The following is a 14,870-nucleotide window of genomic DNA, read 5'->3' as shown; positions in this document are numbered from 1 at the left end:
GACGCCCTGCCAGATATGTATTCTCATAATTTGACCTGAATTGCTTTCCTGTGTGAATGGGCGCCTGCTGAGAGCTTCATTATGCCCACACTGAAAACAAGCAATCACTGTGACACAAGCAAGCATGCAGGTCTCTATTCCAACAAAAACACCAAGTAACTCATTTCACTCATGAGCAAACCGTCATCAAAATTTGGCATTTAGTTTTGTTGGATTAATCTCTTTTGATGTCAGTCTTAACTGAGAAAAAAACAACAATTTTACATGTTTGTACAACCTGGCTGTTAAACTTTCTATCTGGATCTCCCCTCACAGGTCTTTAAGGGAGAGGAGGGTATGTTCCAAATCTCTGGCCTCCAGGGCAACACAGACTATCGTTTCCGCGTGGGCGCCTGCCGCCGTTGCCAGGACACCTGCCAGGAACTGTGCGGACCACTGAGCCCCTCCTCCTTGTTCGCGCTGCGTCGCCAGGAGTCGGCGTCGTCGGGAGAGCTTTGTGCTGTCGAAGCGGGCAAAGGCGTGGGCCTGATCTCCAGCGATGAGCGCTTCGCGGCGCTCATTGTGTGCGTGTTCGCAGGCTTCTCCATCCTCATCGCCTGCTTGCTACAGTACTTCTTCATGAAGTGAGGGAATTTTAACTATAGGATAGAAAGAGAAAGCGAAATCACAGAGAAACTTTAAAAAAAACGTCTATGAAAGAACCGAATGAAATCAAAACAAACACTTGAGATGTACTTCTAAGGCTATGTATGTTTTTTTTTTTTTTTTGTTTATTTGTTTTTTAGTCAAAGTATCGATTCTGGCTTTCCTCACGATGTTCCCGTTGTCTTCTGCCGTCACTCAGTTTGGTCTCCTTTCTCTCTCTGTTGTCCTCATTGTCTGTCTCATGTATTAAGGATTTCTGTCGAGGGAAGCCTTGTCTTAGCTGTACCTCGGTTGGGAAAGAAAACTGATAATCAAGCCTTAAAATAGCTGTGAGCAAAAGCAGTTGCTCCTCAGACTGACTTGCATGTTTTTATTTTGTATCTTTTTAAAACATATACGATTAGAGAACGTGTATATTTCTTGACGGTCATTGCCTTACTTTTTTTTTGTTTTTCAGTGTTTAATTTACCTTTTTTTTTTTTGCTGCAGTCTTTATTCATTTCAGCCATATTCCAATGTAGGCCTATGAAGCTTTAGCTGTTCATACCTTATTATTCAGTTTACTCTTACAGACTGTCGGTCAAATCATGCAATCTGCATCTGCTCTCACACTCAGACTGACTGACAAAGACACACACACACATACACGTGCACACATGTACACGACAGTGAGAAACGCACATTTTTCCTCCAATCACATATCTGCTCAGCTTTTAACATTCAATCACTCACTCATTCAGCTACCAAAGTGATGCAATCCATGTGTGGTGTAAGATGCTGCTATCCTGTGATTTTATTATATCTAAGAAAGAATGGAAAACCAGTAATCTAATATATATACACATGATATATATATATATATATAAATATATATATTATAACAAATATCTATGATGCTATAAAAGTGATGTAATATAAGTGATGGCAATGTAAGGTCTGAAGTACAGTGTGAAAGGGGAGGAGTCGTCTCTAGGTGCTCACAAATGGCGGCTCTGAGGTCAGTTCAGCAGCTCGAAGGAGCCCTTAAACACTGGTCTCGGATCAGAAAATTGTAGGTATTCGAATGTCGGGCTGACTCTAGGAAGACGGCTGGGATCGTGATTGGCTGCAACTTAACAGGAAAGGACTCTCTGTCAGTCCTTCCATTATTCTACCATCTCAAGTACCATTGCTCCAGCCTATGTATCTGTAGCTTTAGTAGCGATGTGCCCGTAGCGTCACAGACCCAGAGGTGCTAACAGCCTGCCAAGCTAGCCGCCCCTTTCTCAGAGCTCTGTGTGTTAACCAGGAAAGCCATTAGGAGTTAGCTTGAGCTTTACCCCCCCCAACTTGAAATTTAGCCAGCCAGAGCAGTGCTGAAGCTGTAGTTTCTCCTTCCAGCTGAATCAATACATTTGAAGACTCCTCTTTTCTCCTCCCCCTTGCACCATAATTTTCTGTAATTACCTTTTGCTCTGGCTGCTCTACTCTTGCTTTCGATCCATCCCGTCTTTCCGCTCATGCACTACTCTCTCCCTCCTTCTGTTCTCTCTCTCTCTATCTCTCTCTCTATTAAAGGTGCTTTATTGACATGTAATCAGAGCAGTAGCAAGTCTGTCCTCAGACGGACATGTTCTCTGGGGACTTGAACTAATGTTCACTAACCAAACAAGCCTTCGACAGAACAGAACACAACGGAACAGGGCATTCTGACAAACCCCCTGCCCTCCCGCCTGACTCCTGAAACCCCCTTCAGTCCCAACCCGAAAAACAAAGCCAAGGTACAGCCCGATACACGTCCCAATGATCCAAAGAAGTCACCCTAACCTGCTTGATTAATATGTGACAATTTGTCAGGTGGGGTGCAGGGGGAAGACGGATTGGGTGGAGCGGCGGGTAGTTTTAGCGTCGCCGCTCAGCTCTGATTGGCAGCCTGTAACGTACCTCAGGGATAAGGCCTTACAGAGGGGAGATCTAATCCTGTCATCCCCATCGCTGTCATCATCATATTAGCCTCCGTTTCTCTCTGTCTTCCTTCTATCTTTCATTTTTTTGATGCTGTATCTTGTCCTCTTGTCAATGCTGTGCCTTGCTCCTGTATGTGTCAGTAAGCAAAGTGGTTTACTAGCTCAAAATACCTTTGCCAAAGTTGATGGGAAAGTTAAGGTAGAGTTCTTTTCTAGGTTTTATTTATACTATATATTTGCATACAGTACTTTACATGCCAATTACAGTGCAATCTTCATTTATTTATTGTTTAAAGATTAAGAGACAAGTGTAGTTATATACTAATTTTTTCCTTGTAGCATGTTTTTTTTTCTTTTTAATTTTTTTTAATGGATGTATGTTAGATTGTATGATTAAGGCCAGCATTCCTTATCTCAGTAACCCTTTAAGTATTTCTCTTACAGCTGTTGGGAACGTGTAGCTCATCAGTCCATGCATTGCAGTTATCATTGCCGTTTTTCAAAAAACATGTAACCAAATGTATTTTTGTTATTTTTCATCTCCTGTTGCGGCCATGCACAGCCGAGCAGTTCTTGTAATGCTTAGAGAGACATGTAGCAAAGCAAAGGCCTTAGGGTCAAGTCATCTGTATTGGGATAAACGTCGTTGCCTTTGGCTTATTTTTTTCTGATTAGTGTTATAATGAAGCTTCTGATATCTTTTTACTGTTTTATTGCCAAAGCGCAGGCTTCTCGTGTCCACTAGATGTTGCGTTCACAGTCGTCTAAAGGGTTCTGTGATGTTCTTCTGTAACGACACAGCATTATTATTATTGTTATTATTATTCTCAAAAGGAAAAAAAAAACATTAACTTGATCTGTGATTATGCTTCTTTTCATATTATCTTTTATTATTTTGTAAAGCAAAATGTGCCATTTTGAGATGTGTAGCCCCTTTTGGAGGAGAGTTTTTAACACAACCTGATTTCACACTGAAAGGTTAAAAAAAAGAAGAAAAAAAAGGCAAAAACAATCATATGATGATTTCAGGCAGATGATGACAATAATAATATTGACGTTTCCTTGTTCAGGCTAGTGCTGGTATAGCAGTAGTTAGTATTTTGTATCCAGTATTTTGCTAAGAGATGATATACAGAGATATCTATAGAGCTATAGAATGAGATGGTAATACATTATGACTAACAGTTTAAGCACTTTTTTATGCCGAGCATTAGTCTTGATGAGGTTAATGTGAGCGAGAGGAGACATGAGGTCCATCGCTCTGTTCCAAAACACTACTGCCAACGCCGTCTGTTACATTCATTGGCATTATTTTGTCGTTGGCGTCACTGTGACATTGGCATTACTGGAGCATGGTGGTGTGCTCCTCGCAGCAAAGCAGGCGACAAAGGAAGTTCATGTGGCTCCTTTCTCAGACATGGTGTCTACCTAGCCTGTTGCATTGTAGTCGACAGGTGATGCGTGAGGTGTCCTGTCCTTAAATCCCCTGATGTTATGTTGCCCACCCACAGCCCCCCTTATTCCCCCTCTTCAAGCCTTAATGCCCCAATGGGAGAGCAGAGGTGTTTGGCCGAGCTTGGGCCAGTCATGTTAGTGTTGTATAGTCCGACGTTAATGTGGCGTTAACTGAAAGGCTGTGTGTTTGTGGGCAGGGTACTCCCCCATGTGTTGTTTTTGTTATTTTCAAATGCTGGTGATTTTATAGACACCCCGCCCCATCCCCCACACACCCTTGCAGGTCCTGCACATTTGGCGGGTATGTCAAGAACGAGAGACAATTTTTTTGCCCAGCAACCCCACGTCTGTGCCTTCTGATCAGTTTTATTTTTTTTCTTTTAATTTTTTTTATGTTTTGTACGTTTTACAGTAAGTAGAGAATTTTGACTGAGAATTTGGCGATTTGACAAACGTACAGAGACTCACAGGTATTTAACTATTTTTTAAGCGAGACAAAAAAAGAAACATATTTTTACCTCACGATTTAAAAACAAACATTCCAATGTTGTCATGGTCTACGAATTGAGAAAAAAAAAGAAATTCATGCATTTCTTCTTGTATTGTAAATGTTAGACAATTTCATATGCATTATATAAAAGAAACTGCCATATCAATTTTAATGTATAGATTTTTGCAAATACTACCCTATGTATGTAAGACGTAACTGTATCGGTAGCGTATATATAATATATTTATGCCCAATAAATGTTTTGATTTTTTTTTCTGACTTTGATTGCTCCTGGATGTTTTATTGTGTGTTTCATTATTCATTAGCATTTCTATCTACATATTAAAACACCTTGAGGGAATTTCTTCAAATTTGGCACAAATGTCAACTTGGAACTTTGGTAATTGAAGATCAAAGGTTTAAGTCACTGTAACCTTGAATCTGTCTCATTCTTGTGAACGAGATATCTAAAAAACCATCAAAAGGAAATTTCTTCAAATTTGGGACAAACGTCCACTTGGACAGAAGGATGAACTGATAAGTTCTTGGTGGTCATAGGTCAAGTTCGCTGTGATCTTGTGTCTGTCTCATTCTCATGAATGCAGTATCTCAAGAAGTCATTGAGAGGGTTTTCTCAAATTTTGGCACAAACATCCACTTGAACTCAAGAATGAACTGATTAGATTTTGGTGGTCAAGGTCACTGCGACATCACATCCGTCTCATTCTCATGAAAGCCTTATCTCAAGAACAGCTTGAGGGAGTTTCCTCAAATTTGGCACAAACATCCACTTAGACCCAAGAATAAAGTGATTCTAATTAGTATTGGTGTGTAAACTTTTGGGTCATCCGGAGCAGATTGGCACATGATATTCATATCAATGTTTTATCTGTTTATAACCTAAAATTATAATTGTTATTTATTCCTTACCTTAGAATGAGTCCACAGATATAAAAATGTCTTTATATCGAGCGACGCATTTTAGTTGTTTAGTAGTTTCAGTTATGCAAGCTCACTGGCAAAATCCTCCACACTGGACCATTAAAGGGTATGAGTACCACTACCAACTCTACTACTATATATATATATATATATATATATATATATATATATATATATATATATATATATATATATATATACATATATATATACCGTTCTATTTCTATTTATGGTTTACTTTTGTATAGATCACCTTTCTACACATAACCATAAAAATATACTCCAACACAACAGCTGAATGCACAGATATTTGGTATACAAACCAGTAGCAAAGACAATGTCTGCAAAAACTGTTTCACTGACATTTACTGTTGTGTGGCAGTATTGATTTTTATCTTCACAGTTTAATAAGAGGGATGATTTTGCTCTCATCTGAAACACCTCCATGTGCCGTTGTAAACAAAGTTGAGTGTAATAAATATTTATAAAATGAGTGCATAAATTATTATTAAAAGTCTGAATCATAACTTGAAGCAGTTGTTATTATTCAAAGTGACATTTTAAAAGGCACAAAGACTCATGGTGTAATTAATGAGAGATCATTGTGATTGTGAGCGTTAGATTTACTCTCCAGTGGCTTCGATGGTGCTAAATGAGATAGCTAAGAAGAGAAAATCACATTTGGTATCACCCCCTGCTGTCCCCAGAGGCACGATCAATTCCCCTCAGCCTATAGTGACCCAATAATCACAGGGGAATACTGGTCTTTTGACCCTTGCCGAGAACATGTTGTGAGTGCACACTTACAGTAGGTTTGTTTTAATGTTACATCGCTAGACTAAATCACCAATACAAGTATCTGCCGAAACAAATAAAACATGAGTTCGCAAATTTGTCTAGTTGCTTGGGGTAAGGTTTTTTTTTTTAAATGGTTGAGCAATTAAATAGGTGTGAGCAGAACAGCACTACTCAACTGTCTATCTTACCTTTATCTGTTTGTAGTCAAGCTTTATTATAGCAGTAATACAATATAATATAACCCTTGTTCTTCTGAAGACTAAAACATTCAGAAAGCATTGAGATGTTTTGTGTGAATAACTGGCCAAGAAGCAAAGTTTAAATGAATGTGGTATAATCTGTGGGGTCAGAGAGAGACTCATTTTAGCTTCTATAAAGCAGCAAACTTCTTGTGATTTTCATCAACAGTAATGTCTAAAGTTTACCAGGAACAAAAGTGCGATCAGCAGCAACAAAAAATCCAATCAGCTGCTGTCTAGGGGGCAAAACCCAAAGGAGAAGAAATCTAATGTACTTCTGTGGCTGCGTAGTCTGCAGATGGAAAAGTCAGCAGGTTAGTTTGATGGATAGTTTCAGGTCAATTAAGAGTGCACAACCTGTCAAACTTTTTACCAGAAAAAAAAAACAGATTGTGTTCCTCTACTGTCAGCAAATAATCACCAGAAGACAATAGCATACACAAATATCATGCCATGGTCATTGACTTTTATGCATTTTTTTAATATGACCAAAGATTTAAAATATTCATGCACCAGTTTGTACTTTTTCTGCATCCGTTTACAGTGAGCAATGTCATCCAGTGTCAATCATGAATAGTTTCTTCCTTATCGTTACATTTTATGGCAGATTGCAACTGTTGCTTTTGAGGTCACGTACTGCCACCACAGACTTTCCCAGAGGCTATTCCTGGAGGGGGTACGTGAGATTTAAAAAAAAAAAAATATTCAAAAAATGTATGTGACACATAATTCCTAAAATATTTCTAACCACATTTTATCTTCAATATCCCTATTTTCAAGAAATTGTTAACCGTTTTAAACTGTCTACTGACTCAACAAATGCAACCGATCACATTTACATTTGTTTCTAACAAAAAATGTTTTGTGGTGGTGAGCAGTACTTTACTGAAAAATACACAGCCGGTACACTGTTGAAAAATGTCTGCGAACAACTGAACTATTGAATATACAGGCACAAATTAATATATACTGAGAGAGGTCATCTGACCTCCTCTTCAGTCCCAATCTTCTCCTCCACCTCCTATTTATCTAAAGGTAATTTATTCACTTCACTGCACAACCCACATTTAAATAAACTATCATGATGTCTAACTCAGTGATTAAACCTCTCATCTTTCACCTTTTGTTTTATTGTCTATTTTCATTGCACACTATTTTTGAATAGGCACCTCTCATCCCTGTTCTTTCGCACCTCTTCTTCTCTGCACCTATCATCCACCCACTAACCATCGTCAATGAGATACAGCTTTAATTTCAATCTCTTCAGTCATTACTTTTGGATTTTATCTTTTTTTCCACTGATCAACATACTTTTCTATTCTTTGTCTCCCTCCCACAAACTTTCACAAAGTTTTGCTGTTGTTCTCTCAGAGGCTTTGGCAGAGGTGTCTTGATCAGGTACTTGAGGTTACCTCGTGAGGGCAGAGCCTGCTGGCTTTTAAGCCATCTCAGGTGATGAAGCGCTGCTGTGCCCTGTGGCTACTAAAATACCAAGCCAGCTGAGATGAGAGAAAAAGCACTGCTGTGTCTCTGGGTTAAGATTGCAGTGTACTGACTGGTGTTGCACTCCACTGAGACTTACAAAATGAAATGGGGTATCACAGGGTCACATGGGGAAAAGATTACAGGCTCTGTCGAGGTGCGGTATGCATCTCAGTTCACCCGGAGCTGTGTAACCTTTACTTGAGTGATGTGGGTGGAAGGTTAATGTTAATTGGATGTTAGTTTCACAATCATCTCAGTTTGCATTTTGCATACCTGCTGGATACAAACAGCTACCTGATTGTCAAGCATGTGCCATGAGGAATACTAATGTGTTTGCAAAAGAACAGCAAAGAGGAGCTGAGTTTTTCCCTTTTTTTCTTTTTACTTTTACAAGACTTCATCAACAGATACAGCAGCAGATTTTCACAGACATCTTAGAAAATATGAATACATTTTCACTCTTTTAAATAGTATACATCCTGTAGATTCATAAATAGTATGGCATGACATCAGTATGTACAGTCAGAAACATTTATCGACAGAGATACATTCTTCAGAGCCAGGAGGCCGTGTTTTGAAATCCAGTGCAGGTAAGTGGAGGCTGCTGCGGTGATTTGGACTGCTGAAACCGTCTGAGTGTACAGCATCAAGTTTATGGCATTACAAAGCATCTATTTACAAGTTAAAGCAAGTACAACATCATCACATATTGACAGCTCACTGATCCTCTTTCTCCAAAAGATACGATGATACACTTTACAAAATTGAATTATGTTCATTCTTCCATCTGTTGCATTATCTAATCCACATTTAAAGGAAAGGCTATTTTAAAAATGTACTTGTAGAATCGGTTGGCACCTCTTTGGCACATTAAAATGCTTCTCTTTCAGTTCACATGCCTTTATGCTCTGTGAAGTCACCCATGAAAATAGCTTCTACTGGGCTAATAGATTGACTGCTCTTGCACTTTTATGAAGGTGTGAATGGTGAAAAATGAAGTTACTTGAGCTTCTCAATGGTTGTCATGACTTCCAAAAGCTGTTCCAAGGCAACTTGGTAAACAGAAAAGGCGCTTTACTGTATGAAGGTAACTGACATCAGCACACCTGAGCTGGCTGAAATCAATAAAATTTCAGTGGTGCACAGTTCACAAGACTCAGAGAGTGCTATAGAAACCGATACATTGATTTTTATAGTAACACCAATTAGCTTTCTTTGTCTAGTGCACTGAACTGATACTCTACATCACCTTCTCAAACCCTACTCATGTGGGCTATGTTTTTTCCCCCAGATGATTTCTTTTAATTAGCAATATCTTGAATCATGTTGATATTTAAATAAGTTCTCGACTCCTTGAAAGATAGTCTTTTCATAAAACTGCGCTGTTTGTGCAGTTGAAAGAGACAAATACTGTTTTGAACTAATGCCATATGACCAGAGAAAACAGAGGTTTTGCTCAACACGTAGAAAACCTACAACTACCAGAATGCACTGCTCCTGTTGGTGGGTGAGGTGATGCAGACTTGGCCGTTTTTCCACAGGAAACAACATTGCTGCCGGCTGGTAATAAACTATCTTGAATTCCAGTTTAATGGTAAGCTAAAACATGTTTCCAAAAACATTTTAGGTAAGAAAAAAACAATACAGTAACAGAATCTTGGTTTAAGTTTTAACAGTGCTGCTTAGTTTTACCGTTTTGAGTTTTTTAACTTTTGTTCTGAAATTCTTGTTCACAAATTCTCAAGTGTATGCAAAGTGGTGCATTGAAAACTGTTTCTAAAGACATTTGAGGTGAGAAATTGGCAATTCGGTGACAGAACCTTGGTTTATGATTTATAAGCACTGCCTTGTTTTACCATTTGGTCTGAGTTTGAGAGAGAGACAAAAAGAGGGGCGGGTGTTCCTCTCGATCCACTTCTACTCTTTGTGTTCCTCGTGACGTCGTGCAATTGCGGAAGTGCAATCTGTAGTTTGAGCAACAGTTTTGTTTTTTCGAGCAGAAATGTGCAACGACCGAAACAGCTAGCAAGCTTCATCCAGGGAATTTCAAATGAGAGATGAGCAGGAAGATGTCGGCGTTGGTTAAATGGAGGTGAGTTTACCATGGTTCATTTAGGCTACACATACCCACATTGTTATGATTTAAAGCTGGCTGAAAATCGGCAAAGTATCCCGTAAACAACCGTTAAGTAGCCTATAAACACAAAAAATGGAGTCATCACCACTCATATTTTGGAAATGTTAACTTGCTTTTTAGCTCCCATGAGCCAAACTCCCGACTTTAATATTGAAAACCACTGCAGCGCCGCAGGCCTGAATGGCATCACAGGAACATTCATTCACTTCATTTCAGAGACTGAACCCAAACCCAGTTGGCCACATCACGTCAAGCACTTAAGATAGCCTACAGTGCATTCAGCATGTAAAAAAATAAGAAAATAATAGTGACACAGTACTTTTACATTTCCACACTCTTACAAATTACAGAAATCACATTCAGAAGTATGGCATCTGGCACACAATACACACATGCAAATACACACACTCGCTCTCTCTGTGTCTCAGACACACACACACACACACACACGCACGCACGCACACACAGGCACATACACACACTGCACCGCTGCCCCTCTCTGAAGGAGTACAGACGGGTGCCACAAGTTCTACAGTGCTTTCTTTGTCATCCAGAGTATGAATACAATATAAGGCAATTGTAGATGTCTGTTGTATGTGTGCGTTCACATGCTGTTCACATTTGGATCAATATGAGCACTTAAGACTGGGATGTATTTTTCACTCCACCTGTGGTGCTTTTGAAATGCTGCTGAACACTGGATGGTACTTTCTGAAATAATCCAACAAGAAAATAAACCGTTTGACAAAAAACAAATAAAAACACGAATCGTTCTGTCGATGCATGTTGACAAAGTGAATACAGGTTTGCAGCTTTTTGTGGTTTGCGCTTTTCTCATTTAGTCCCAATTAAAGGCAAGTGGCGCACTCACATGTGCAGGGCAGTTTTTCCTCTGTATGACAGAAATAATGGCTTTTGGGTTAGTATTATTAACTTATAATAGTTTTTTTTTTCAAATATATCCAGATTTTTTGACAGCCATGCATCTAGAAGCTGACTGTGGATTCCGTCCAGCCGTTGGAGCCGTCTCCCTTCACGGTGCTGGCTGTGCGGCCTCGTGGCGGCTGGCTGTCGGTCAGGCCAAAGAGGCGCGCCGCTGCTCCCCGGTACTTCCAGGACATGGTGTTGTAGAGGATGGGGTTTATGGCGGCGCTCAGGTAGAAGAGAACCACTGACACCAAACTACAGTACTCGGACAACATGGACAGCAGCGGGGACGGCGCGTCCAGAAAGCGGAACTGCAGGTAGCGACCCACGTGGAACGGCAACCAGCACAGGACGAAGGCTAGAACCACCACCACTGAAGGAGGAGGAGGAGGATGGAGAGAAGGAGTGAAAGGAGAAGTTAGAGGATGCAGAACGAGTTATGGATGAAGTCTGGACCAAATTATGTGTGTGCGTAATTTGCGTGCTCTCCAAACTTACCCAGCATCTTGATGGTCTGCCTGTTGCTTTTATCCCTGTGCGCCACGCGCGAGCTGATGTTTGTCTCTCTGTGTCTCTGCCACAGCCGGCGGCCTATGAGGCTGTACAGCACTGTGAGACAGAACACCGGCATGAAGAAGAAAACAGAGCTCAGCCACACCATGGCCCCCATCAGGCCTGACTCCACTGCGTAATGCGTCATCTTACACTCCCGGGTGTCCTCCAGGGGAAAGCCAGACCCATTCATTCCCAAACTGAAATTTGGCCCCATGGTGTCACGCTCCACTCCCACCATGACAAACACAGGCCCGGCGCTCAGCAGAGAAACCGTCCAGAGTAGGAGAATGAGGGCGCGCACTCGCTTTTTGGTTACCAGAGCCTTTGCGCGCAGTGGGAAACAGATGGCCAGGTAGCGCTCCACTGAGAGCGCAGTGATGCTGAGGATGGTAGAATATGTGCATGACTCTGACACGAACTGAAAGAGCTTACATAGCGCGGCCCCAAATCTCCAGGGCCTGTACCGCCACATCCGATAGAGATCCAGAGGCATGCAGAGGAAGATGAACAGGTCGGAAACGGCCATGCTGCACAGGTACAGGTTGGTGGTAGTGCGCATGTCGCGGTACTTACTGACCACCAAAATGGTCATTACGTTCCCGGTCACTCCGACCAGAAATAGGAGCGTGCAGGCGACGGTGATGGCTGTGAGGAGAGGGATGGAGTAATAGTTGAGAGGAGGCACGCCGAGGTCAGGGGTCCTGGTGGCGTTGTGGGTCTCCTCCCAGCTGCAGTTATGGGAGAGGCACTGCGAGAGATTGGGCCAAGAGGGCATGCTGTCGCCGTGCGGTTATTCACGGGACCCTGTGTGGCCCTGACTGCTGAAGGCACCCCCGGTCTGGGACTTCTCATGCCCCTTGGCGCTGCCTTTTTGTCCCATTATCAGGTTGGGCAGCCGTGCCTAAAAGCAAGATCCTTGCGCGCGTTTTTAAACAATGATGTGAACAAAGTGAAGATGAAACAAATCACAATTTTGAGCTGACAGAGAGCTTTTGAGATCATCCAGGGAACAAATACTCCTCTCCAGAGGCTAACACAAACATGAGGCTATTTCAGGAGGATCCAAATTATCCACTTCATCCGCAACGCGCACTCTGAGACGGCCCAACAATGTTTTGTGCTGAAAATACTCGTTTAAAAGAAGATAAATTGCATGCTGAGTATTTGTCACCAACTGAAATTAATCTGGATATGTAATCAAAACAAATTCAGCGGGAAGAAAAACGCAGCACAAAAATCTAAAAACATAAACAGTCTAACTTAAAGAGAAGTCCTTCATGCGCAAAAGAGACCCAAAGAGTTCCCATCACCATCAGCGCGTCCCTGTTTGCGCGTCAGTCAAAAAACGATTCAGTGGATCAGTAGACGCACCGGGCAGCAGCATGAGATGGTGAGTCAGAGGCAGGGTCGTAATGATGCGGCAGCAGCGGCGAACATCTGTCCTGGAGAGCTTAAAGTCGACCAAACACAAACGGATAAACAACAACAACAGTGAAAATAAACACTGTGCGACGGAACGGAGACAGTTTTATAAAAGCCACAAGCACCACAAAGGAACGACGCATTGGCAACATGATCAAGCAAACAGGACTTTAGAGGATTTAAGTGGAATAAAGTTGTTGAGAATGACGATAAAATTCACGCTTGCTTTCCAAATCTGCTCCTCTAGTTATGGTGCATGTCCAGTGTGTGGAGTCCCAGTGAGCAAAACATCATGCAGGACAGGTGAAGTGATGCTGCTCAGGGGAGGGTGCTGTGGGGGTCTACAGCGAGACGAGACCTGCAACGCCACCTACAGGTACTTCAGGGCAGTGATGACAGAGAGTTAATGCTCACCAGTGTCTGAAAATCGGTTTACCACCAAGTCTTGCAGAGACCAAAAGGGATCCTAAAATGATCTGCTTATTGGGGTTAAAGTTTAAAAAGGGTAGTTTTTGCCCTGTGGAATCATATCTTTTATGCTTTAAATCCAGAACTGCACTTTGCCCAGATAAAATCATATAATTTCATTACCCCAAAAGACTTAAATTACATTTTATACACTTTGATGCCCAGATTTGATCTAAGGCTCCATTTTGCTCTTTGCAAAGTGAGAACAAAAGCCATATCCAGTCCTGTTTGAAAAAGATTGTATGCAAATTAGCAACATGTGTCAAAGCCCACTTGCTTAGTGAAGGTTTAGACACATAAATGGCATTCTGTACACAGTGTGTGGGTAATATTCATATTTCAGACAGATTACAATTGTTGCATACTGTCTAATAAGGTTAAAGCAGAGTCACATGAGTCATTTCAGTAAGTTAAAAAAAAAATAATGAGACAAATCAAAGACAACAGTCAAGTAACAGGCAATAATAATAATAATAATAATAATAATAATAATGAAAGGCTACCAGTTTTACATAGTGCTTATTTAGAGTGCTGTGCATTAAAACTAAAGCAAGCTGGGTACATAACTCATTTTCCCATGACCTCATCTGGATGAGCACGAAATGGCTTTTAGTAAGTTACTTAACTGCCATTAGAATATAGAATATATCGCCTCCTAATAACCGGCAAGATGACTGGCAATTCGGCCATGAACAGCAACACAGAAACAGTAAGTTGAGAAAAAGGATTTGAAATTTAAAGACTCTCAGCCAGATTGTATAGCATGTAAATATGTTGCAAATCTCTAACTTTTTTCATTTTATGATTATTTTTTTGATCATTATTATCATTGTCACTGACTATAAAAAAACAACTTAAAAACATTCAGACTGCCTACTGCACTTAATGTTTGGATAATGTAAAAGGCATTAAGAATATGCAGTATATGCCCTATTACCAAACAAAGTTGTCTCCTGATATTGTTCTTAATCTTCAAGAGGATAGATTTGCAAATACAAATACAGTGAAGCAGCTGTTGACAAGGAAAATCGTAGCCCTTAGGCAACTTCTAACAATGTTAGAAAAAACTCAAAAATCATGCAAGTTAAGGTAAAATCTGAATTTACAGTAAGACAAAAAATAATGAAAGTTAAAATATAGGGCCAAATATAAACAAATACATTATAATATTAGATGGCAAAAAAACAGTACTGTGTAGACAGTACTGACAATACAAATTAAATGAAAAGAAAACAGGAAAATGTATATGCATAATGACAAGTAATGAATATATATATACAGAGGTGTAAACAGCAAGTGGAAGTATAATAGGGTAAAGTGATACTTCCCTAAACTAAGCTACAGAAGTTAAATTTTAGTCG

At 40.5% G+C, this 14,870-nt stretch overlaps 3 protein-coding genes and 1 long non-coding RNA gene across 5 annotated transcripts in view; 3 read left to right on the top strand and 1 right to left on the bottom strand.

Moving 5' to 3' along the window:
• The window catches only part of fndc3ba (fibronectin type III domain containing 3Ba), a 122,130-nt gene extending 117,315 nt beyond the window's left edge, over positions 1–4,815 (top strand). For both annotated transcript variants that reach the window (XM_088087695.1, XM_042500169.2), the window contains exon 27: positions 316–4,815. In XM_088087695.1, coding sequence (XP_087943821.1) covers positions 316–627 — 312 coding nt within the window. In that variant the 3' untranslated portion in view covers positions 628–4,815. The remainder of the gene's footprint in view (positions 1–315) is intronic.
• Positions 4,816–8,883: 4,068 nt separating this feature from the next.
• LOC148187424 (uncharacterized) lies at positions 8,884–11,999 on the top strand. Its single transcript, XR_015778597.1, has 3 exons — positions 8,884–10,092; positions 11,104–11,532; positions 11,648–11,999. It is a non-coding gene; the product is annotated as an uncharacterized LOC148187424 (long non-coding RNA).
• On the bottom strand, positions 10,231–12,994 carry ghsra (growth hormone secretagogue receptor a). Its single transcript, XM_042501233.2, has 2 exons — positions 11,563–12,994; positions 10,231–11,437 (listed from the first exon to the last, which is right to left on the bottom strand). The coding sequence occupies exons 1-2, from the start codon at positions 12,392–12,394 to the stop codon at positions 11,124–11,126; spliced, it is 1,146 nt and encodes a 381-aa protein (XP_042357167.1). The 5' UTR covers positions 12,395–12,994; the 3' UTR covers positions 10,231–11,123.
• Positions 12,994–14,870, top strand: part of pld1a (phospholipase D1a) — a 45,587-nt gene continuing 43,710 nt past the window's right edge. Inside the window, exon 1 of the mRNA XM_088087136.1 lies at positions 12,994–13,417. The gene's annotated coding sequence lies outside the window, so the exon portion shown is untranslated. The remainder of the gene's footprint in view (positions 13,418–14,870) is intronic.

The sequence above is a fragment of the Plectropomus leopardus genome, chromosome 14 (assembly GCF_026936395.1).
Source record: "Plectropomus leopardus strain MGB_pleo_1.0 chromosome 14, ASM2693639v1, whole genome shotgun sequence".
Lineage (NCBI taxonomy): Eukaryota > Metazoa > Chordata > Actinopteri > Perciformes > Serranidae > Plectropomus > Plectropomus leopardus.
This window is presented reverse-complemented; position numbering and strand designations above follow the sequence as displayed.